The sequence below is a fragment of the Chrysochloris asiatica genome, unplaced genomic scaffold (genome assembly GCF_000296735.1).
Source record: "Chrysochloris asiatica unplaced genomic scaffold, ChrAsi1.0 scaffold00006, whole genome shotgun sequence".
NCBI classification, from domain to species: domain Eukaryota; kingdom Metazoa; phylum Chordata; class Mammalia; order Afrosoricida; family Chrysochloridae; genus Chrysochloris; species Chrysochloris asiatica.
The window spans coordinates 24549381-24576288 of NW_006408524.1; the positions used below are offsets into that span (position 1 = coordinate 24549381).

Genomic DNA, 26908 nt, shown 5'->3' on the forward strand with positions numbered 1-26908 from the left:
AAAAAAAAAAAAGAATGGAATCTTTCTATGATCTTTTTGAAGCCCACTTGTATTTGCCAGAAACATTTTTCTTCCTTGAATGCTGCCTATACAGCTTTGTTTATACCTTTCCTGTAGTTTACAACTGACTTTGCCTTTTTGTTAATGGTAATTGTGTACTTTCTTTCTCCTTTCTCCGTCTCCATTTTCACCACTACCATTACTAATACTAGATTTCAAGTTCCTTGAAGACAAGGATTGTTTCTTCCTTATTCCCAGAACTCTGAACTGCTGAAATATGGACCTCCAGTTGTCAAAGTGAGAGTGAAAGGAAAGACAGAAGAGAATTTAGAGAATGGAAGCTACCTCTGATACCTTTTATATAAAAGAGACAGCAGACAGATCTGAGATTCGATACTATAAAAGTACTTCTTCATTTTAAGGTTAATTTATAGTGAAACAGACTGGCAAGAGACGTAATAGATGTCTATCACTTTAAAACTAGCAGGGTAGACAGCCACCTGTTTTGAGTGGTTGAGAGATTTGCCTTTACAAATGAATTCAGATGTTCTGTTTCTAGGATCATTGAAAGAAATACTAGAGAAATCCTAGGAAAGTTAGAGAAAGCATTAAAGGCCACCACAAGTACTTAGGCTTGTTAGATTTAATTAGTGTAGTTACATGAGAAAATTAAAATTTCTAACTCCTCTCCCCCAATTTGAAACTATTACATGTTGTGCAAAATGAATTGTTTTGTATTATCAACAGGATAAAGGTGTTAGTTTTGTATATTAACAGGATAAATGTGGGAAAGTGTCTATGTGAACGTGAAAACCTTAGATTATATCATAGAATGTCAAAAGCTTAAAAATCACTCGGTGTTAATCTCACTTAACATTACTTTCTAGATGAATAGACTTGGAGTGAGCTGAGCGGCATTGAATACCCTGGTACAATGGAGCAGTGCCTTTTCTATAACCCTCAGCATCTGCGCATATCTCCACGAGAGTACTTGTCACATATTACTGTAGCTGATCATTTCTGTCCCCTCCTCCCTTATTGCCTCTCCTGTCTTTCTTTGAACAGATATATGTGTTGTTCTTGTTGTTGTTAGGTGCTGTCCAGTTGGTTCCAGTTCGTAGCAACCCTATGTCCAAAAGAAAGAAATACTGCCCAGTCCTATACCATCCTCTTAGCCTTGATTTCAGAGGCTCATCTTTTTTTTTTTTTTTTGCTGACCCTCTACTTTAACAGACATGGTATCCTTCTCCAGAGATTGGTCCCTCCTGATAACACGTCTAAAGTATGTGAGATGAAGTCTCATCATTTGCTTCTAAGGAGCATTCTGACTGTATTTACGAGACAGATTTGTTTATTCTTCTGGCAATCCATGGTATATTCTTATTCTTTACGAACACAGTAATTCAAATGCATCAATTCTTCATCAGTCTCCCTTATTAATTGTCTAGCTCTCACATACATATGAGGTGATTGAAAATACCATAGCTTGGGTGGGTCAGACACACTTAAACCCTCAAAGTGACATTTTGGAGGACTTTCATAGATTTGTCCCATGCTTCTTGACTGCTGCTTTCATGAGCGTTGATTGTGGATCCAAGTAAAATGAAATCCTTAAAAACTTCCATGTTTTCTCTGTTCATCATGTTCTTTATTGGTCCAATTGTGAGGATTTTTTTTTTTTTTTTTAATATTGTGGTTTCAAGTCCTCTTTGCTTTCAGCAAACAGGGTTGTGTCAGCTACATATCACAGGTTGTTAATGAGCCTCCTTCTAATCCTGATGCCACGTTCTTGGTATCATCCAGCTTTTCAGATTACTTGCTTGTCATACAGACTGAATAAATGTAAAAGGATACAACCCAGACGTACACTTTTCCTGACTTTAAGCCCCACAGCATCCCCTTGTTCTGTTCAAATGACTGTGTCCTGATCTTTGTACAAGTTTCACGTGAGCACAGTGAGAATTTGCTATTATCTGCACACTCAAATAACTTTACATAATTTAAAACACACGTAAACATCTTTCTGGTATTCTCTGTTTTCAGCCAACATCCACCTGACATCAGCCACAATAATCCCTTGTTCCATGTTCTCTGAATCTGGCTTGAATTTCTGGCAGTTTTCTGTTGATGAACTGCTACAGCCATTTTTGTTTTTCTGTGTATTTTATTTTGTTCGTTTGTAAACTTTTTATTGTGAATTGGGTGAAGATTTACAGAGCAGATCAGTTTTACATTCAATAATTCATACACATTTTGTTTCATCTCATTGATTGAAATCTCCACAAAGTAACGTCATTTATCCCACTTCCTTCCTGTGTTTCCTATTTCGGTTCAAAGTTCGGTTCTGAACTTTGTCCTTGGGTAAATGCTGCCTTTTTTATCTCAAATGGTTGATTATTCTAAAGTTTGCATACCTCCATAGTGTTACCGTTCCGTTTGTAGAACTGTCTATAGTTTGGGTGAAAATTGGACCATAAGGAGTAAATTTATTTCCAGACCCAAAGGTTGACTAAGGACCATAGTCACTGGATTCCACCAGTCTTTATCCAACCAAGTAAGCCTGGTTTACTTTATGATTTTGAGTTTTATTCCACAGTCTTCTCATATTCTATATAGGACCTTCTAATGTGAAACCTTTTAGAGCCAGCCGTTGGTAGTGGTAGCTGGGCACCATCTGGTTCTTTTGATCCCAGGGTCTTGGAGACTGATGCTCGAATGATCCATTAGTCCATTGGCCAGCTGCAGTCACTTTTTAATTACCTTCAGCACTGTTTTACTTGTGTGTGATATTAGTAACATTGCTTAATAATGTATACATCCTGTTGGACCACCTCTCTTTGGAATGGGCGTGAATATGGATCTCTTCCAGTAGGTTGGCTAAGTAACTGTCTTCCAGATGTCTTGGCACAGATGAGTGATTGCTTCTAGCATTGCATTCATTTGTTGAAACATTTCCGTTGGTATCTCATTAACTCCTAGAACCTTGTGTTTCACCAATGCCTTCAGTGCATTTGGACTTTTTCCTTTTGGTATGAAGTTCTTGATCATATGCTTCCTTCAGAAATGTACTTATTGGGCATGTCTTATGTGCCAAGCACTATGACTATGTTGAGAATAAGCAAGAGTCACTGCCCTCATGGAGCTAACATTTATATCGAGGACTAAGACAAGAAGCTGAGTTATTTTTTTTTAAAAAAAACAATACATTTGTGAATAAAAGCAGGAAATGGGGATAACAAGTAATGTGATCAAGAGGGTTTAGCTGAAGAGGTAGATTTTGAGCGGAGACTTAAATAAAGTGATGGAAACAAGCCATTTGTATCTAGGGGAAGAGCATTTTAGGCAAAAGGTACAGCCATTGTAGGCTCTGCGTTAGAAATATGCTGGCCCCATTTCCGGAATAGCAAGGAGTCTAGGGTGCCTGGAGAGCAGGGAGGGAGGGAGAGAAGGAATATTATGAAGGGGAGGGCTTTATAAGACTTTGAATCTTATACTGAGAGTGATTGGAACCCCTTGGAGTATTGAGAATAGAGAATACACCTGAACTGGATTTATGTTTTAAAAGGTTCCCTCTGACTGCTATGTGGAGAACAGACTCTGGAGGCAGGAGCACAAGAAGGGAGATCAATTCAAATAGGGGGTTAAATTGCGATATGTAATCCAGGTGAGAGATGGTAATGGCTCAGATTAGGGTGATAGTGATGGGCCAAGTGACAAGTAGCCAGGTCACACGTCTATCATTTTTTAGGGATGGGGATATATATCGTGCATTCTTTACCCTAGGGCTAATCACAGGGCCATCACCCAGTTAGTTTTGTTGAATGAATCAAAGAAATCCACATTGGTCTCTTTTCCATACGTCAGTTGAAAGACTTTACAGAATCTCTTTCTTCCCTGTAATCACAACATCACTGACTGTGGATCACTTGAGTACTTTTTACCGTGGGCCAGCCTGCTTTCACTGTTCCCCCTAAACCAGCTGTTAACATTCAGAGAGGATGAAATTATCCTAGAGAAGACAATAACTTAGGTAATAACCAATTAAGTGAGAATTTGAGGCATCGTTTGGGTACAGATTAAACTCCCCACTCATAAACCCAAGTTATAAAGTAGTAAAACCTTCCATTTAAATAGCATTTTGTATTTCATAGCATATGTGCTCTTATTCACATCTATTCTATGAAGTAGTAATTAATGCTTTTCCTACTTTCTACACTAACACTCAAAGAAGTTAAGTATTTTGTTTATAATCACATAGACGTCTCAAAACCCTGACATTCTATCTCAATAATTTTTTTCTACTACTCTTATGAGTTTATTCTGGTAGCGTAGTGGTTACGAATCGGGCTGCGAACCTCAAGGCCAGCAGTTCGAAACTACCAGCTGCTCCGCGGGAGAAAGATGGCGCTTTCTGCTCCCGTAAAGATTTATAGCCTCAGAAACCCTGTACAGGGTCGCTATGAGTCGGAACCGCCTCCACGGCACTTAACAACATCGTAGCCATTTATTGTGTATTTCATGTACTGTGTTAGTACTGTGTATAGTGACATAAGCAGATCCCTAATGTTGCCCTGTAGGAGCTTGTAGCTTAATTGGGGAATCAGGTAAGAAAATAAGAATGTTTAATAAGGTATAGTAAATACTATATTAGAAACAAGCACATGGTATATTTTAGTTTCATAATATAATAATTGTTGTTTTTGTTTACTGCCATCAAGTTGGTTCCGACTCATAGTGGCCCTGTATAGGGTTTCTAGGGAGCATCTGGTGAATTTGAACTACCGACCTTGTGATTCAAACTGACCTTGTGATCCAATGCTTATCCTACAGTGCCACACCAGGACTCTAATAATTATTAACTAACAGTAGAACACATGGTAAAATAATTTTACAAATATTCTAGCAACTGTCTCTTCCTACTTTGGGAAGTAGACTTTAATTAAAATGGCATGCTGATATACTAACTTTATAGGTATTAATGGTTGTTGTTGTTGTTAAGTGCTGTTAAGTTGGTGCTGACTCATAGTGATCTTGTATAGGTCAGGTGCTCTGGTAGCCTTGTGGGTTATGAGTTAGGCTGCTAACCACAAGGTCAGTGGTTTGAATGTATCAGTTGCTCCATGGAAGAAGATGCTCCTATAAAGATTTATAGCCTCAGAAATCCTATACAAGGGTGCTGTGAGTCAGAACCGACTCAGTGGCACACAGCTACCGTCACTACCACCATAGGATTTCTGAAGAGCAAATGGTGGGTTTGAGCCACCAACTTGGTAGTTAGCAGTCTAGTGTTCATCCTACAGCACCACACCACTATTCCTGGCCATTATTGGTAGACAACACAATCTGTACAATGTCTTCTGAAATTTAAAAACTTTCACAGCTTAAGAGTTCCAGCTGTCTAGAGGCTCTTTCATGAGTTCAAAGTGATTACATGTCTTTTAAGATAACTTAGGTCTTAATTTTACCTTTGCAATAAGACTTTGTTGGATAGTGTCATAAAATGATAGACACAAATGAAGTCAAGTCAAAAAGTACTGCTTCAAAATCATAGATACCATTATTAAACCAAGCTATCAAAATGTAAAGCTACTGTTTGTTGCTACATTCTCCATCTTGGTCTGTACTCTTCTAAAGGCAGTATTGCCATCTCTCACCCTTCCCCCAATGAAGAATTCAATTTACATTACACTATGTCAAAGTGGCAGTCTGGGCATCTTCAAAGGGCTCAAATTTTGTTCCTTTTCAATGCTCCTTGAGTTTTGGGAACAAAACGAAATGAAGGGGCAAGATCAGGCTATAGAGTGGATGAAATAAGGTTTCCCAATGAAATTCTCCTAGGACAGCCCTTGCCACCCTCAAGCATGAGAAAAAAAATTCCGCAGCAAAACTTTTCCGGCCTTTTTTCCACCAATGCAGCTTTCAGTTTTCTTAAACCTTCTTTCTAATAATTTCCTGTGATTGATCTGTGTCCTTTGAGAAAATCTGTCAAGGTTACCCCATTTGGAGTCCAGAATTTAACTGGCCCAGCAGATCCCTCAGAAGCCATGTTTTGATTGGACCACATTTTGTTTTGTTTTTGAAGGCCCCCTAGCGAGACTAAGACAAGTGCACTACTGACAGAGCTTGCCTGCAGCCATCCACTGATTGCAGAGACATGCTTAAGCATGTTTCGTTTGCAATAAAGCCATGCATATATGTGGATGTGAACCCTAGTAGCAATACTTTCTGACTTACCTCATGCCTGGAAAGATGGGATTTGGTCCCCAAAATTGCAAAAACTGTAGAATTACCCAGTTTAGTCAGACCCTTACCTGGGGAAGTTGGATGTAGATGATGATAAAGCTGGAAATAATTGCATCACCACAGAAGGGAGGAAGAGTGGCAACACCAGACCTCTGAATTGAAAGATGGATTGTCCTTGTAGTTTGTGGTCTCCTCTTGCTTAAGTAACTTATTTCTTCTTCTTGAAATATGTGTTTGAACAAGTGAGAAAGTGCACCTGTCAAAAGACTAACCAGCTGAGAACCATTGTCAGCATTAATTTTCCTTTAATAAATGACTCTCTGAAGCTATTTAGTGTCTGTAATCTAGATACAAAGCTATTGACCTATGATGGATAGTGCTGGATTTGTTTGTAAGCTTTGACTTAAATTGTCTACTTAGTTTCTCTAGGTCAGATCAACAGGATTAGGAGTAAGGGTGGTTATGTGGTTTGATTAAAAATAGAAAATGGGCAAAATAATTGTAAAGCATTAATGACTCGCCATTTTAGCGAAGGAAATTAGAAGCTAACAAAATGACAGTCGTTTAAGCTGCAACAGTATCAGAATGTTCAAATGACACAGACTGACTAATTAAAAGCTCTTGTTAGAATGGGTTTTGGTATATAATCAATTTCAAAGTATCTGAAGATACTTTGAGAAAATGTGATTTAACCATTTGTGTGAGCATCTCACATGGCCTCTCTCTCGTCCATGATTGTTTGGCTAACATAACGCTGACTTCTGTTTTTAATAATTGGTTAAAAATAGTATGAACTGTAAGATAGAAAGGCTACTTGATTTTCCAATAGCAGAATATTCACAATTTTAATGAAATGTGGATCTTCTCACTTGGGCTTTTTACATATAAAAACTGTATTTCTATGAATATATTAAATTCAAAAGTAGGCCATTACTTACAGCTGTCTATTCTAATGGGCTAGGCTTGATACATAGTACAGACAATTATGGTTTCTTTATTCTGGCTATACTGTAAAATAAATTATAAAGACAAAAATTATATGAATATAGTTCTTCCACATACTTTTCTGGTTTCAAACAACAAAACCTAACTTGAAAATTATGAATTAAGATCCCTCAAATATTAAGAGTAATATTACTCTTGGCTCCATTTTGAGTTCATAGAAATTTAGAAGAATGAATCATATTTCCCCCTTTCTCCTCTCCTTCCTTTGGGACATATCTAGGCTGTATTTTCTGTGCTAAATTAGAAATTATTTCTCAAATCTTTTAAATCAATGAACACACATCAAACCATTGTTAAAAGCTAGTAAGGAGTAGCCAGACCAATGCTTACTTATTCTTCTTGGTCCTATCCATAGGAATTAATTACCTAAAAGGTGTATGTTGTTGTTGTTAAGTGCTGTTGAGTCAGACACATAACGACCCTCTACAGGGTTTCCAAGAACCTTACGGTTGAAACTAACCTTACTTGTGGTTGAGCGCTTATCCTACAGCGCCAGACCAGGACTCCAAAGGTGGGTAGCTGGAGGGAAAAGAACAAATATCAAATGATAGAGAAAGTACAAATCAAAGTAATCAGTAATCAGTCTAAACCAGTAACACTTTCCTTTACCTTAAAAAGAAAGAACCTTATGAAGTTCATACTTAAGTATGGATAGTCAGGTCTTATTCTTTGTACAAGAGTGAGTCAGAAATTATCCACACTCTGGTTATATCAAGACACCCGTCCTCGTCAACGGCTGATGACAACATTGAGCATGCACGTGAAATGATTCTATTGAATATACGAGTGACAGTAGATTATGTTGTAAATCATTTGCAAATCAGCCATGACTCTGCCTATGAAAATCCACGACAGACTTGGGTTTCAAAAGTTCGTGTGACACTCATCACCGATAGGGGGAAGAGAGGTAAAAGCAGCAATGAAGCAGCAAGCTAAGCCCTACAATGTTCGGTGGGCTTCTGTGGACCCGGATGGAGACCTGGTTGGCCAGCAGTATGCGGAGACCTGGGGACTCTTGGCCCCAGAGTCAGTGGCATGGCCACAGAGGACTAGAGTGGAGAGTGAAGCTACCAGCCGATAGGAAGAGAGGGCATATGCACAGAACACCCACACTTGCAGATGGTAACCACTTGACCTGGCTTCCTTCGATGACTGGATGATCAGAGCTCAACCAGGAGAAGAAAGAAGAGGAAAAAAAGAGTAATCTGATACAGTTTGATGAACTTGACCTACACCTATGGATGCAGTAACTCAAAAGAGGGAACAAATCCTTACAGCAAGAATCATTCCCACCCCCTCCACACACAGAGTAAACAGAGATGGGCAACTTGGACATTGGATACCCAAAATGGTCGGGGGGTGGGGGTGGGGGGGAACTACTAAGGCAAGAAGTGATGACTGGCTTACAAGCTTTCAAGAGGGGACCTAGAGCCAGGGGCATGGAGGAAGGCAGAATCTCCAGTGAGTACTATCCAATCTGTCTAGGCGGAGCTGATGAAATGAAACGCAGATGGGTCACTTGTGATACAATAGTGAATAATTGTTATCAGGACTGATTGTGAGGGTTGGAAATGTAAAGGTAGACGTTTTATATCAAGGAAGGGAGTGATTAACTCTCCAGTCTAGGAGTGGAGGTCTCTAGGACCATCAACAGAGAAGAGCAGAGAATGGGACCCTACCCAGAAGCAGCGAGGCCCGAGATAGAAGCAGAGACGATGACGTGGAGTGATGAAGTGGCTGAGGACTTTGGATCCAGAGCGGGAATGGGACTGTGTGCTGAAGACTTGCGGGGGGGTGGGGGGGTGGGGGGGTGGGAAGAGTGTAGGGGGCGGGTTTGTAGGGTATACCCTTTGGTCGGTTGATGATGCATGGAGGGGATTGGAACCATGGCAATGAAACGATATATGATAGAATGAATGTAAAACTAAAGTTCTCTTATGTAAACTATCATATAATTCACAATAAAACATTAAAAAAAAAGATCCTGTGAGATGGGTACCAAAACAACTCACGGAAGAGCATAAACAGAAGCGTTTGGACATCTGCAAACAAAATGTGGACCGATACTTGAAGGAAGGTAAAAATTGCTTTTAAAAAGTCATTACTGATGACAAGACATGGAATCATTACTACGAGCCTGAGAGTAAATGGCCGAGTGTGGAATGGAAACACCCTCAATCGCCAACCAAGAAAAAGTTAAACAGTCAGCCATCTGGAAAATTGATATAGGTTCCTGAGACTCTCAAGAAAACCAGTATTGGAGTACTATCAGGAAGAAGGTTCAACAATCAACAGTGCTCATTACAGTGAGATGCTCACTGAAGAGCTGAAGCCTAAACTTCGATTTAAACACAGAGGACTGCTATCCAAGGGCTTTGTGATCTTACATGACAATGCCACGTCTGCATACCTCTGCCCACACTGTTGACACTCTGCAAAAACTTTGTTTTGAGGTATTAAAGCATCCTCTATATAGTCCTGATCTTTCTCCATGGGACTTTCACCTGTTTGGTTCCTTGAAAGCAGCCCTTCAAGGACAAAGATTCATCTCTGATGAAGTGAAGGCAGCAGTGCATTCGTGGCTTGCAGCTCAGCCTGAAACATTTTTTAATAAGGGAATACGAAGGCTTATTGACAGATGGACAAAGTGTATTGAAAAACAAGACGATGATATTGAAAATGATGTATTTGTCTTTTCTAAAAGTTGGTTAAAATAAATTCAGAGTGTGAATAATTTTTTATTTATCCCCTTAGATCTCATTTGTAGATAGTGTGCAGGGAGTGGAAGTGAGCCAGAGAACCCAAAGCCAGACTCAAGCTGTAGACCCCTCATGCTGCTCCTGTGCTGGTCAGGGCATAGTTAAAACTTTTCTTGTTTGTATACTCTTTATTACTGAATATGTTTCTAAGGAGAATAATAGATGTGCGGGAATAAAATTCATGGTTCAGATTTCCTTGTATATTGTGCCATGTTTGCATCAGGGTATTTAAGATGAATAGAAAATGAAGGTATGACTAAATCTATATGCCACTTTTGGTTTATGATTAGCCTTTGTGGTACCTGATTTTGGAACTATGCATAATAGACTATTGTACACATGCCTGACATAATGCAATCTGGAGACTAAATGTTCTCATTTAGGCATGTTAATACAGATGGATCTAGGCGGTAAATTCCTTTTAGAATTTTGGTGTTTAAAAGGTTACTTTGTCAAGATAAAATAGTTTTAATTTCTATAACGAGATACTGTAAGTTAATTTATCTCACTTTTTTCTTTGGCTGTTAGGATGCTCAGAAACTAAATTTGCTATTCAAAGTGTGACATTTAACCATCCAAGTCTTCTGAAACATGCATCTTTCGTCTAATAGATTCTGCATATTCTTCTTAAAAAATTTAATTGTACAAGACATTATAATATTCCAAGTATCCTTTAATGCTTTAATGTATTTTTTTACAACAAAACATTTGTTAATTCATCAGTTTTTACAAACATAATTCAGTGGCATTGATTATACTTTTCATTCCTCCCCCACCCCCGTCCACTTCACCGCAGTTAATATGTGTCTACTTTCTAGTTAATGACCTTCCTTAATGACTTCTTCTTCTACCCCTCATAGCCATCAAAGTTTGTTTCTTTTAGTGTAAGAACCGTTCTTAACTTTTTAATAATACGAGTAGTCTCATACAGCATTTGTCCTTTTGTGAGTGACTTATTTCACTCAGCATAATGTCTTCCAGAGGAGCTCTAGTATCGTAGAGGGTTACAAGTTGAGCTCCTAACCGCAAGTTCAACAGTCTGAATCTATCAGCAGCTCTGTGGGAGAAACATGAAGCTTTCTGCTCCTGTAAAGAATTTACAGTCTTGGAATCCCTATACAGGGTCTCGGTGAGTCGGAACCGACTCCACAGCACACAACTACCACCACCACTAATGTCTTCCAGCATCATCCATGTTATAAGGTGTTCCACAGATTCATCGTTATTTTTAACCTTGCGGAGTATTCCATTGTGTGCTATATAGTTTGCTTATCCATTGATGGACGTAGAGGTTGTTTCCATCTTGGTTGCTTTTGTGAATAGCACTGTGATGAATATGGGCATACATATATCTATACCTGTCATGGCTCCTATTTCTCTAAGATATATACCAAGCATTGGGATTGCTGAATCGTATGGTATTTTTTTAGTTTTGAGATTTTCTCTAATTTTATTTCCCATCTGTTTCAACTCTTTAAAAAATATATCCCACTGCTTCATCCCTTTTACCCAAATCATTCAGGTGTGGGAGCTGCTCGGTCCGGGAACCTCACGTTTATGGTGGGAGGAGTCCAAGAGGAATTTGCTGCTGCCCAAGAGTTGCTGGGATGCATGGGCTCCAATGTGTTGTATTGCGGAGCTGTTGGGACCGGACAGGTAATCTTTTCACGTCAATGACCGTGACTGGATGATGTAAAATTGGCTAATGTTCATTTATCTTGCCTAACCACACTCTTACAGAGCTTTGGTAGTGTGTTGGGTTATGAGTTGGGCTGCTAAGTACAAGGTCAGTAGATCAAACTGCCAGCCACTCCACCAGAGAAAGATGAGGCTTTCTGCTCCTGTAAAGATTTATAGCCTCTGAAACCCTATACAGGCTCGCTATAAGTCAGAACCAATTTGATGGCATACACCTACACACTGTTAATTTCTCTTTACTCCATTCAATCTGTGGATCTTTGTTTACTGAGATGTTGTTAAATACATTTGGAATAAATTTGTATCTGTATCACTGGTGACCGAAGCCAATTTGCTTGTTTTAAAATGCTGTTGTTGTTAGTGCCATCAAGTCAGTTCTGACTCATAGTGACACTGTATATAGGGTTTCTGAGGAGTGGCTGGTGGGTTTGAACCACCACCTGGGAGTTCAAATCAACCTTGTGGTCTAGTGCTTATCCTGCAGCGCCCCACCAGGACTCCTATTTTTCTGTAAGATATACCAAAAGTGCCATAATTAAGGTCTTGACATGTCATTTTAGTGCCAACTGAAATCATCCTTAAAACTGCTTCTGTTGGAAATGCTCGGGTTTTCTGGAGTGCCACTTTCTTCCATTTCTACAGCTCTATTTGTAGGACAACCAGGTACAATTAACCTCTTCACTTTTTGTAGTACAACCAGGTACAATTAACCTCTTCACTTTAAATCTTTTTCTTGAAAACAAAATAATTTTCATTTAGAAACTCAGAACAAGGTGATTGACTATACTGAACACGTTTAGTATGTCTGAAATCCAATTAGATGTCCTCCACCTTTCACCTCCAGCACACACACACTTACTCGTAATGCTTCGTACTGACCGCTGGCATCCCCTGTCTCTCTCTCAAGACTCTGGTATTGTCCTGGTTGACTCATTGGCTCTCACTGTTGACCAAGTTGTTCATTCTACACTTTCCCTGATGTTCATTTTATACTTTCCCTGATCTAGCCTTTCTCACATCATCTCACACCTGGTCTGTTGCGCAGATGGGCCTGGTGGATCTTTGGATTGAAGTTTACCACTCTGCCTTCACATTGTTACCAAAATCAGCTTCTTCACCATGCTTGTATGATGATAGCACTTCCCCACTCAGAAATTTTGAACAGATCTCTATTGCCTACTGTGGTAAATTTTAACTCTTCACTCTAGCTTTTATAGTTCTCAACCCAGTCTTAACTAGCAAATTTCTCACCGTTCCTTAAAACATACACACAGAAGTCCATTTTCACTGTTCTCAGAAACATCCTATGCACTTATATATTTATTCCCTCTGGTATTCTACTCCACTCCCCCTCCTCCCATTTCATTTTTTCCTCTTTCTTGCCTACCTAAATCCTGCCTGGCTTAATGGGAGATGGTTTCAGGTTCCACCTCCTCTAAAAAAAACCACATATTTTCCTGCCTGTGCCCTTACAATTTTATTTCCCTGAATGCCTACTGTCTCTCCCATATCGTTTACTGCTTCATTGTGTGCTTTTCTCTGTTTGTTGTCTTGTCATTTAGTGTATTACTCCCATCTCCCCACTATGATTGTAAGCTGCATTCCTTAAAGAACAGTTACTCCACTTAGATCCGTATTCCCTAAGCCACAGTGGGAGCTTGGGGACTGCTGAGGGTTTATTACTTACTGCAAAGAAGAGGCCCCCTCCCCCAAGTCTGCTCTGTGATATAGTAGGTTAGTTTAGACTCCTTTCCCCGTTTGAGAGGATAAGCAGTTGAATGCTGGACTTTTACAAAGATGCCTATGGAATTGGGTGAATAAAACTTCCTTTGAGTTGTGACTTGAAAATAGATATTCACCATGTTTTCGATTTATTTTCAGGCTGCAAAGATCTGCAACAACATGCTGCTAGCTATTAGTATGATTGGAACTGCTGAAGCTATGAATCTCGGAATCAGGTTTGTTGGATAGTATTTCATACACTAACCGTTTCTATGAGTTTCTTGTTTGATTGTCTGACATTGAAAAAATTATGTTCGTAGATAAATGAGTCGATCTAGGAAGTTTTTTGAAAGTATTTCACTATTGAACTTTAATAGACTTTGCTTATTTGATGAGCATTTGGACCCTGGAGAACATAACTGTTCATTGCCAGAGTCATAAAGTATATTGTGCTGTGCACGTGAACTTACATTGTTCTTTTTATGTGGTGCCGCGTTTCTTTTATGTTGAAATGCAAGAACCACTTTTACTAGAAAATTTAAATACACTTGCAGTTAGGGATAAATTTGTGTACCACACGTTTATTTTTAGTGTATAGTGAGTTCAAGTGTTGTGCTAGCACATGACTGATTTTATGCACACGTTTTAAATGTAGCCCCCAAATTGGCACAAGAAAGGCTCTTCATTGTTCTTGGATAAGCTAAGCTGGATGGCCTTCATAGGAAGTTGCAATCCATCTCTGTGAAACTTTCCTTGTCTCCCGCTGGTGATTCAGCTACTTTGTATTAAGGATATATGGCATTCATACTTTGCTCCAAGTGATTCAAGAATTCCGGTTTTCTCGTGGATGATCATGTTTTTAGAATGCTTAAGGTTAATGTCTTAATTTTAGCCTCTAATCTTTTGGACTAGGAAATGCTACAAATGATTAACCTCCTAATTAATTTTTTGAATGTTTTATACTTCATGAATACAATAAATATTTATTTTTACGTCAGAAAATGCTTAATCAGAAAGATACTTTCTTCCTATTCCCCATACTGGGAATCAAATATTTCACAAATTGCAATAATATTTTATATCACAAAATTTGGTAAAAGCAATGAAAAGAGCCAAATATTTGAGGTACTTTTTAAACCACAGTAATGGATTCACACTTCCTCTTAATTACCATATCAAGATGCTGTTGTTTTATTGAATTGGCCTTGTCTCAGATGTTAAACTATCTTGACCTATTAAGTTGTCATGTTGTAATTGAGATAAAAGAGGAATTTGCTTTGCATCAGTGCTAATTGGTTTATCAATATCTTGTGCCATTTACATTTTAAAATTGAATGTCTATAAGATGATAAGGCATATCTGTATAAACTCATAATCAGACTGATAGTATATACGAAGGTATGCAGAGCTGTACATCTGTATAACAGCCAGTACTAGACTGTGAGTCACTTACAGCTGAAAAACTAAAACTAGTTACTAGTAGCTTGTTTTCCTGTTATCCTCTAAAGTAATTTTCTGGACCCAGAATTGGTGTTGACAACAGGATTAAAGCATTAGCATGCATATGGATCTTTAGATCACATTTTCATTTTTGTGGATATAAATGAATAAATGGTAAAAACTAAAGCTTCGTTTAAGATGGTATATTTACACTGTATATTAAAATTTCCTTCTTTATTATTGCCAGAAGTAGACTTTTCCATTCTGTGTCTTATCTTGAGTATCACTAGGTCAGGGTAATTCTGAAGCAGAGTGATGCATACTTTGGCATTCTTCATATGATTTCCCTATCCAAACTATTATGAAAGAATCACTTGCCATTCTAAAATGAATCTTTGTGTTGGGTAAGTGCATATGAAAGTTCTAAATCCAAATACCAGCTAATAAAGAAGAGTAGAAAAACCAATTGCATAAAATACATACAGTGAAGTAAAAACCAGTAGCTACCATAGTGAGTTTAATTATCAAAGAGAAAATGAAAAGTGATAAAATTCCAAATGGGAACATTAAGAGCAAAAGCAGTAAGCAGAGTTTTCCATATTGTAGACTTTGGTCAGTTATGATAAAAAACAACATTTAGAAATATGAAACTTTTTTTTAAAGGCTTTGTTTTTCCAAAACTATATATATTGCTGTTACCGAGTATTTATACAATATTGAACACGAAGCAGAAATTCACTAGTTGCTATGTAACTATTAAAATAATTAATATATTTCCTATTGTTCAGATTACACTAATGAATTGCTAATTTTCATTATCTTAAAAAAATTCTCAGTGGTTTGAAAGCCTTAAAAATGAGGGCTTCTGCTATTGTCTTTTCTCCATGGTTTACAGACATAGTTTAAAATGACAGGATTGCTCTCTAATAGAGTATAGAAAGCGGCCACGATTTATTGATCTTTGCAAGGTGAAAGAGAAAATTGGCATCAGCAAGCATAAATTCCCAAGTAGTAAATTCCCACAAAATAGTACAGTATCAAAGTGGTTCAGCCACATTTATATTCTGTTCACTCTCAAGTGAAATTTTCCTGAGAGCGTGAATGTCAACATTTACAAATCGAGTCACCTCTTCCTATGAAGTGATCATTTCTGATTAGTTTCACTCTCATAAGTCAGTGGGTGGTTGTTGTTTTTTTGTTTTTGTTTTTTGTTTTTCAAAATCCCACTCTTGTTCTCTTTTTTTAAATCATAACATTTAAAATTCTTACTGACACTCTGGACTAAGTTGTTCTCCTTGTACAGTAAGTTTTTGTAGACGTTAGTGAAGTTTTAAAAATTCTGTTAAAAAGCAAAAGGTAAAAAATAATGATATACAAACATAATTTGAAGTTCTATTTTGATTAGACTTTTTAACTTCCCAATCGAGTCCTATTATTTAGGACAAGGAAGCCAAGTTCTATAACACTGAAAGTGAGCCTTTTGCTCAGAGATTTTATAGCTAGCTGTGCATAGCCCAGAAACAACATTGATAATGTAAGTTTTGTTGTTGTTTTTTTATTGTTTGCTCCACCAGGAATTGATTGGTTTTTATATTTGTGTATAACAAGTTACATTACCAACCAGCACCTAGGACCTTTCCTTAGCCACCATCTTTCTTCTCCCACCAAAAGAAGCTAAAACAACTGAACTAATGGCAGACTGTAACTTCCCCCACAGCATAATTGTCTTAGAAACTGCCTTTAGGAGGTGATGCCTTTAACAAATGAAGCCCTTAACAAATGGCAAAACGTTTGCAATAAAAATTTGACCAAAACTGTTAAAATGCCTTCATATTGACTGGTGAATGGAAAGATTACCACCCACATGACTCAGTGAGAGTCTGAATGGCTAGGGTGTGGGGGCCTACCTAGATCTGTATCCTAACTCTGCCACAGATGTAAGCTTTGTAGTCCTGGACAACTTCTCTCTGCTACCTTTTCCTCATCTATAAAAAGACAATAATAATATTATCAATCTACAGGGTAACTGGGAAGACTAAATTGATTAATCCATGTAAATCTTTTTAAATTGTTCTTGGCACCTAGGTACTCAATGTGTGGTTCATGGTGTTGCAGTTGTGGTTGTTGGCATTTGAAGTGGTGAATTGTATTTTAATGTTTTTTTTTTCTTCATTCCACTTCTCACTATCTGGCATTGTTGTTATTAAGTGCCATCAAGTCAGTTCCGAACCATAGCAACCCTGTATAGGGTTTCCAAGGAGCGACTGGTGAGCTTGAACCACCGACTTTGTAGTTCAAACAGCTTTTTGCAGTCAAGTGCATTAACCCACAGCGCCACACCAGGACTCTATTAGCATTATGTATTTACTTACTTACTTATTACTTGTCTTCCCAACACAAGCTGCAGGAAGGGGAATGACTTTCTTCATTGCTGTATCCTAGAAACATAATTGGCAGTTAGCAGCATGCAGTGAAGAGTAGTCAGATGATTGGAGAAAGGAGCCAGTACCTAAGAGCATGCACTTCTGCCCTGGGTAAAAGCCATCTGGGTATGTTCTGATGTCACCCACTCATGGAGCACAGGCAGCCTCTTAGTTTCTCCAGGTCTCCTTAGCTCCAAGCACAGCACCTGAGCATAGCAGATCTTAGTAAACATTGGTTGTATAAGTAAACGATTTATTAAAGTTGACATGGTCTTAGATGTTTTGTTTCCAGTTTAGTAATCTAATTTTCTTTGTTCTTATGTAGAACCAGATGGTATAGGTAGTTATGATATTGTTGATGCTGTTATAGTGCCATTGAGTAAGTTCTGACTCATAGTGACCCTGTGCAGGGTTTCCAAGGAGCAGCTGGTGGGTTTGAAGCCCCGATCTTGTGGTTGGCAGACCAGTGCTTATCCTACAGTGCCACACCAGAGCTCCATATAGATAGTCATAGAGAATATAAAAATGAACAAACTTTTTTGCCCTTAAAGCCTCAGTTACAGTGAATATGAATGTTTTGATTCTTTTAATTATTTATAGTTTGTGCATCGTCTTTACCTTTCCTAAAAGCTCATTTAAGATTCTTGTATTTTAAAGGTGAGAAGATTTGACACAGTGACGTTTATTTGAGTTGCATAATATATGCAATCAGAGCAATGAATTCATTTTCTGTTTATATCAGAGAACATTCCAGCAATTGTAAAGTCACATGGATGCATGATCTCACTCTCGAACAACGTCCAGTGGCAAGTTATTATGGGGACTGACAGACTGTCATCCTTTTGATGGCTTGAGCTGTATATCTCCTGAGCAGCACTGGGGCTCTTATGCAGAAAGTATCATATGTTCCCAGCCAATTTACAGGGAAACAGCAATAACATTTTATCATGGTTGAGAGCCCAGTAGCTGCTTCCTATTAAACTTGCCCTTTCAGATACCTGTCTTGGATTAATTTGTTGATTTCAAATGGAAACTCAGTCTTCTCCAGTGAAGCATGACGTTCTAGGATAGACTCTCTGAATGACAATTACTGTGTATTCTAGCTGGTTGCAGACCATTACAAGCCTTGGGCACAGTGGAAGACAGAGCATTCCAGTAACTGATTTTAATATCATGTCTCATTTTAACTGTCAGTTCTATATGTGCCAGTGAAAAGAATCCTCAGAAAGATGAAATGCAAAACACTCTAACTTGCTCTTTTTAATGATGCACTTTGCTTCAGGGTAGGAGAGGGTAGGGGGAGGAAGCTGAGGAGCCGGGGTAGCCACCTCCTAAGGAGAACTGGCTTGGCAGAGCAGAGCACCAGACTTGAAAAGTGAGCGGTGAAGAACTGCCACCTGGCTTTAGGTGCGCCCCCCAGTGTGTGCCCCCAAAAGGCTTTCCATAAATCATTGCCAGCATTTTTCCTTGAACATTCAAGAAAAATGTCAGGATTCACAAAGTTAGAATAATAAGCTTTGTTTGCCATCTTGGTAGCTATTATAGACTGAGAATGAATTTCTTTGTTAAAAAGACCATTGAGAAGCACTGCGGAGTCTAACCTGGTAGGTTGTAAAGGGAAGAGTATGAAGAGCCATTTTAAAAGAAACTTCACATTAGAAAGCCCCTCAATTTTTTTTTTTTCTTTTTTCATATGAAGGGGAAAAGCAAGGTTTGGGGATCTCTAAAAATATTCCCTGCTCTTGGAGCACATTAGGTATTAACGTTCTTGAACATTTATGCTCAGAGAATTTACTTCTAGTTACAGCAAATTAACTATTAATTTGTAATTTTTCTTTCTACAATTATTCTCTAAACAACTGGCTTTATCTTTTTCTGAAATCACATGCTGTAACAGCATACTGAAAGTCTAATTTTATTTAAAAGGGAAAGGAAACACCTGTAGCAAACTGTTGATGTTGTTAGGTGCCATCAAGTCGGTTCCGACCCATAGCGACCCTATGCACAACGGAATGAAACACTGCCTGGTCCTGTGTGATCCTCCAAACTACACAGCAAGAAACTTGCATGTTTATAAAAGAACAAATGAAATGGTTGGATTTCTTTCCAGCAATCTACAGTTGAAAAGACTGTATGATAGCTGATTGAGATTGAATCTTATATTTGAGTATAATTTTTAGCTAAAATCTCCTTATTATAACAGAACCAAATCAGATTCATTTAGATCTATAGCATGCCATATGGTATCACATAAACCACACAGCTACCCCCTTGAAAGTCTTATTCCAAAAGGCTTGTATGGCTTGGTTATTGTTGTTGTTAAGTGCCGTCGAGTTGGTTCCAACTCATAGTGATCCTATACGGGCCTTCTGAGGAGTGACTAGTGTGTTTGAACCACAGACCTTGTGTTTAGCAGTCCAGTGTTTATTCTTCAGCACCACACAGGACTCTCCCGTTGCTTGGTAAGTCCATGTATGTTGTAGCTGTTACAGCCCTAGTCTGCTGCCCTGACATTAGGAAAATGTTTCACTGGACATGATAAATACTCAGATTTTGGAACAAATAGGCATCTATTTCAGAGACACAAAGTAAGCAAGAACATGTTGTTGTTGTTAAGTACCGTGGAGTTGGTTCCAACTCATAGTGAGGGTTTCTGAGGCTGTAAATCTTTACAGGAGCAGAAAGCCTCATCTTTCTCCTGTGGAACAGCTGGTAGTTTCGAACTGCTGACCCTGAGGTTAACAGCCCAATTCGTAACCACTACACTACCAGAGCAAGAACATAAGCATGCCAAAATAAACACTTTGTTTAACACTTTACAAATATCTGTTTTCTATACGTATATATTTTTTCTCTAAGACATTGGTTTAAGAAAAAGCAAAAAGCTTTTACGACAATATTTTTTTTATAACAGATTTTTGTATGAAAGAAACCAATAAATTGCTGGGTATGAAGTTTTATATGAAATTTGATTCAGTGATACTTGGAAAAACTGTGCTCACCAAAACTGCATTAAAATACTTAGGATCAAAGTAATAGGGCATTTTGATTCCTTTTTTTTCCCCCCTGGATCCACATTGAACAGCCGTTTATGCCATCAGCTCAGTGATAGAACAAATGATGTTTCCGCTTGGGCAAGTTTTGTTTTATCAGGATCAGTAACCTTATCAGCAGTTGACCCAGAACTATAATGCATGTCTCTGAATAGATAGCATATGTCACAACTCTGTGCAGACTTGCTTCATAAGCAAGATTATCTAATGAAGATTTAATAAATAAGGAAAAGTTTGCAGCAAGAAATGCCTTCTTTTACAATGATAACTTCTCAGCTCTTTTTACTGCTCATGGCTCATCTCTTGCATTTGTTCTCATAAAATCTAAAGGAACAAGCCTACGTATAAATGCACCCACATGGACTCCCATGATGCATCATTTGTCTATTGATTATTCCTTTTTGAAATATAGCATTCGAAAGTGAAGCGTGTAGAACGTAGTCTGTCAGATTGGTTTAAGGTTCTTATGTGACACATAAATGCAATAATGTCCAAAAGACTAGAAAACCTCATGAGTGTGATAAAACGGCAACACTTTTATCCAACTGTGGAAGTGGACTATTTCTTCTTAAAAGTAGGATACTACAGAAGGGTTTTTCCATGGAAAAGTGACCTGCTTGGGAAATTATCTTGTTTCATCAGTAGCTTTTGATACCCTTTAATTTAAGGATAGATTCTTTACTCTTATATGAATTCACGCTGATTTTTGAAGAAATATAATAAACGGAGAGAGGAAGTAGAGATCCTCATATGTAAGTAAATCATGTCTGACTTGTGCATTTTGACATTAAATACTTCTTTTCTTTGACCTTTGACAGGCTAGGACTTGACCCAAAACTATTGGCTAAAATCCTAAATATGAGTTCAGGACGATGTTGGTCAAGTGACACTTACAATCCTGTACCTGGGGTGATGGATGGTGTCCCCTCAGCTAATAACTACCAGGGAGGATTTGGAACAACACTCATGGCTAAGGTATGGTAAATGCAGAGAGTAGAGAAAACATGTACTGACCTACCTTATCTTTCCTTGCTTTTCTCATATCTGACTCAGCATATATCTATTCTGAATGGCAAGATTACTAGTATAGGGATTCACTTACTGTTAAGCGCCATCAAGTTGGTTTCAATTCATAGAGAGTGTGCACAGCAGAACTAAATAAACACTGCTCAGTCCTCACAAGTGTTACCGTGTTTGAATCTATTGTTGCTACCACTGTGTCAATTCCATCTCTTTGGAGCTCTTCCTCTTTTTTGCTGACTCTCCACTGTACCAAGCATGATGTCCTTCTCCAGGGACCATGACCAAAGAATGAGAGAGTTCACCATCCTGACCTCTAAGGAATATTCTTGTTGTACTTCTTCCAAGACGCATTTGTTCTTCTGACAGTCCATGGTACTTTCAGTATTCTTCCCCCCACACCATAATTCAAGTGCATGGATTCTTCTACGGTCTTCCTTATTTACTGTCTATGTTTTACTCACTCAGTAGACATGAGTAAAAGTTTTGTTTAGATAAAAATCCTCATCTTACTTGTTTTCATACCTACCCTTTTGGATGAAAAAAGTGGGCTAGGATTTTTTCCTTTGGTCTTAGGTTTGTTTATAATATTAGTAATTTTTTTTTCACCATAAACTTACGTTAATTTGTCAAATCCTTCTAATGGGAACAATAAGGTTTCTAATTTGTTGACCATGCATTCAATATATACACATCACAGGAGAAAGAACGTTTTTTTATCCCCGAAATACTACTAGATTTCCAAACACACCTTCATGCTGTAAGGCTATATATGGATTTATGTGTGAATTAGTGAAGTTATTTGGAAAGTGAGGTATTGACCTTTTGTGGAGCGCAGTTGTGATCTTAATTTCGAAAAGACTGTTTATGCAGTCTTAGATTTCTATGTAGAGCTTATCTTCCACAATTGATTTTGTTTTCCTAATTATACAACTAATAATACACACATCCACGTACCACATTTGGTTTAATCAGCTCAGGCCTCATGACATTCTGCCCATTCTAGTGCCTGAATATACTTTGAATTCATCCACTTCCTTCCTTTTCCACTGCCAGCACCTTACCCTAACCCCATTTACATGGTACTCTTTTTTTTAAGGTTTTTATTGTGGATTGAGTGAAAGTTTTCAGGGCACATCATCGGTTTCACTTTCAAACATTCATATACCTTATTTCATTACATTGATTATAATCCCCTCCACATACCATCAGTAAACAGAGTTTCTCTCTATCCTCTTTAGCTTTTTTTTGGGGGGGGGAAACTTTGCCTTTTTGGAATTTATAGTCTCGGCTTTTAGGGAAGGTTTTTACATTTATCTGTGGGTATCCAGGGCTCATGTATGGAATTACTAACCAGCATATCAGATAAGGGACATTTTGCTATGTCTGCTAGTTGGCTAAAGTCTGATCCTCAGAGCCTATGGTTTGGACGGTCAGCAACGCTTGGGCCCACAGGGATACATGGTACTCTTATGGAGCCTTCCTTTATGATTGTTTTTTTTTGTTTTAATATTAAAAGATAGTCTTTTCAACAAATACTTGAAGCCAGTGCAGTAGTAAAAAGTGTGGCTATTACGGTTCTCTTTTACTCTCACTACCTCTATGAAATGAATTTGTCATCGTCCTTATAAAGAAGACTTATTAATTTTGCTTAGACTGAAAAAGGAACTTACTTTACTTGGAAAAGGAGTTTTAAAAATCTTTTATCACCTCAGTTAGCTATTAGCAAGGACCACCATAGTTAATGAGCTTTGGTCTCAAGACATTTGCAGAGATTACAGAAATCTCTATCAATACGACATTGATTAAAGCAATTGTACCAGCTTGAGCAGATCAGGGTTTACTTATTAAGAGATATTTTGCTTAATTGCTATTAAATCTCTTATTGTGCATAGAGGATATGACATTAGCACTACATGTAAATTGAATCTTATGCATTTATTTCTAGGCTTTAACATTATAGAAATTTAACATATGGTATGTGTATATAATCAGAACATTAATCAACACAAAACCTAGACCATTCTTCTAAACTCTCCAACCTAGAAGCGTTGTTTCTCATAAGCACCAAGGAGCAGCTGGTGGGAAGGTGTGATGACTTTTCCATTGTCAGTGTTGTTGCTGTTAAGTGCCTTCAGTCGCTTCCAACCCATAGCAACCCTGTATAGGGTTTCCAAGGAGCAGCTGGTTAGCTTGAACTGCTGACCTTGTGGTTCAAACCGACATTTTAGTCCAGCACATTAACCCACAGCACCACCCCAGGACAATGTTGTTGTTGTTGTGTGCCGTGGAGTCGGTTCCGACTCATAGTGACCCTGCACAGGGTTTCCGAGGCTGTAAATCTTTGCGGGAGCAGAATGCCTCATCTTTCTCCTGCGGAGCAGCTGGTAGTTTCGAACTGCTGACCTTGCGGTTCGCAGCCCGATTCGTAACCACTACGCTACCAGAGCTCCTTAGTATCAATGTTCACTCCCCCAAATTCCTTTCCTTGTAAAAGGTCCTCCCTTAATTCATCGAAACCTTTTTGTAATGGTTTTGTATTTTTTCCTGAACTACCCACTGAGCTAATGAATTCATAAACATTTTAGCTGGCTAGTGAAGTAGAATGTTTGTTTATTTTTTTAATGACATATTGTAAGTGTCAAATGGTTCCTTTTTCTAATATTCTAGGATTGATAAACTACTCTGGCCAATGGCTAGTCTTTCTATAGAATGCCTGTCCTTTAAGATTCAGAGTTACTTTTTGGTTTTGTTAGCTCTTTCTTATTTGGGATATATATTCACCCTTCTGAAAAACCCTAATAGACCCTTCTTCTTTTAGATAGTGTTGTTTTTTTCTCAGTAAATTATGTTTAGTCTGTGTTCTTATAGTCTAGTTAAATTACTAGGTTAAATATTAAGCACAGTCTTTCTGTGTAGATTTCTGCCATTTAAAAATAAATGCATTTGGCAGATGTGCTGCAAAATGATCTCAACTAAGGAGGTTTGTCTACTTGTGCTATGAACAGTAATGTAGTTGTCCACATGGACTGGACGGTATGAGCAGCTGCTTAGTAGAAGCTGTTGATAAATGTATGGTTAAGTGTATTTTCTAAATCTGTTTACATGTGAAAATTACACAGTACTACACACTAATACCTGGACCATGCATACTCAAGAGGCTACAGATTGAAATCAGTCTTGATGCTTGGTTTATTTTTTCTTTGGATGCATGCTATCAGTAAATACTCAGTTATCAGGGATGGTCTTCAAAGGGTAGAAACAATTCTCATTTTGCTTCTTGTCCTCCTTCTTCATTGCTTGTTTACTTTTCCACTGATGGGGAAATGAGATGTGTGGTAATGGTAAGTAAATCTAGATGGTTTGCCACGTCTTTACAGCTGTTTACACTTACTTACAAATAAAATGAAATGTGGGGAACATTCCTTCAATTATCCATGCCTTCACAGACCTCTGTTTACTCCAGATCTTTCAAGTTTGGACCTAACTCCAGTTTTATGGTTGTTGTTGTTAAGTGCCATCTTGTAGGGTTTCCGAGCAGCAGTTGGTGAGATTGAACCCCGACCTTGTGGTTCACACCGACTTTGCAATCCAGTGCTTTATCCCACAGTGCCACACTAGAACGCCTAGTTTTATGGTAGTGGATATTCATTTGCTACATTTTACATATAATAGACTTAAAGATTTTTGTCTGTTTATAAACAGCCGTAAGTTTCCTGACCCTCTTTCTCTAAATGAAGCTTTAGCTCTGAAACCTTGTGAGTTGTGCAGATTTCAGCCCTTGGCACCTGGAATCAAAGGCACACCCCCTGTCATGGCATATAAAACTTTCTGTGAACCCCTCTTCTCAGCCCAGGTTTATTTCCACCCCTCAACTCCTTTTCTCACTCCAGTTCAGCCTCATTGGCCACCTTATTTCTTGAATATTGATAAGTTTTGTGCCACCATAGGGCCCCTACCTTGCTATTCTGTCTGCCAGAAACTCTCTTTCAAAAAAGGCACTCCTTCCGAACATTCTGCTCGTGGCTCACATGACTTTGACTTAGAGAGGTTTTACTTAAACATTTCCTTTATCATAATCTCCCCACAGCCCTTCTCTTGCTAACCATTAGTTACTAACCCCTTGCCAAGCTTTATTTTTCATAGCACTGATTTGTGTTTTTGTCTGTCTTCTCCTCGGAATAGTCAGCTTCATCAGAGTAGTGATTTGATTGAGATTAAACAGTGCTCGTCACACAGTAGTTGCTTTTAATGTATGTCAGTCAGATAAGAGATTGAACGAGATCTCTTCATAATTCCTTATTGTCTTCCACAGATTTGAAAAAGACACCAGTGTGTAACCCCACCTGTACAATAACCCTGCTCTTGTGGTACATGGGAATGGGGCACTCAGAAATCAAGGTTTCTGTCTGGAGCAATTTTGGATTGGAGCAGTATTCAGTAAATACTATAGGAAAGTATTTACTGAAACAGCATAACTTACTATATACTTATATCTTATTTTATCAGACTTCAGATTTCCTTCTTTGAAACCAAAGCATTAGGAACCACAGTACCAGAGGGAGCCTCAACTGTCAGTCTCAATGTGTTCCCTCCTCTTCTTTGTTTGATCTAGGACCTGGGATTAGCACAAGACTCTGCTACCAACACAAAGACCCCAATCCTTCTGGGAAGCCTGGCCCATCAGGTCTACAGGGTGATGTGTGCAAAGGGCTACTCAAAGAAAGACTTCTCATCTGTGTTCCAGTTTCTCCGAGAGGAGGAGACCCTCTGAATTTGCCCTTCGGCTGTGGGCGCTGTTGGAAACCAGACTCTATCTTGGAGCCTCCTTATAGGTCACTCCATAAGCCAAATGGGTTTAATCAAAGGTCACGTGTCTGCTTTTAATTGTATAGTAAATCCTAGGATTTTTCCATGCATTTTTAACTGCTACTTTTAGGGTATTTAGCAAGCATATTTATCTGAATTTTGTTTTTCCCTCAAGCCACTGGTGCTGATGGGCTCTGCTATAACTGGCTGATACACCTTTTTAAAAAAATATTTGACCCCTGAGCATATTCAGATATATTGTTGGATACTTCAGTCAGGATATTATTTACTCCACTTTATAAATAAAACCAAATATGTTTTTCAACTCAATGAAATCCATCTTAAAGGAGAGAAAATAAATTTGTGTTAGGAGAGATGTTAGAATAAGGAAGCGTAGTGAATTGCTCCTTGCATGTCTCCGGAGGTCTGTCCTGTTGCCCAGGTGCTGGTATTCTGACATTACCGAGGTAGCTGAGTCGTTTTCCTGGGAGTTGATAAAGCAGGAGAACGTGTTGCTCCAACTTTTATAATTTGGACTCAGTTACAATATCTTAGAGTGTGTATCCCCCTTGTTACAATTCCCAGTACTCAGTAAATCTATTTGTTTTTAAAAATATTTTTGCTTCCTTGCACATTCTCACTACATATTTTTAGTCTTTAAAAGAATGACTTCTTTACACCTGCACCAGAGCCAATGATAATATTTACTTTAGATGATTATTACATTCTAAATATA

General features: G+C 38.3%; 1 protein-coding gene across 1 annotated transcript in view; it reads left to right on the plus strand.

The window, feature by feature from the left end:
• HIBADH (3-hydroxyisobutyrate dehydrogenase) overlaps positions 1-26230 on the plus strand; it is a 138532-nt gene extending 112302 nt beyond the window's left edge. The window contains exons 5-8 of the mRNA XM_006832184.1: positions 11530-11663; positions 13587-13663; positions 21162-21318; positions 25979-26230. Coding sequence (XP_006832247.1) covers positions 11530-11663; positions 13587-13663; positions 21162-21318; positions 25979-26137 — 527 coding nt within the window. The 3' untranslated portion in view covers positions 26138-26230. The remainder of the gene's footprint in view (positions 1-11529; positions 11664-13586; positions 13664-21161; positions 21319-25978) is intronic.
• Positions 26231-26908: the final 678 nt, after the last annotated feature.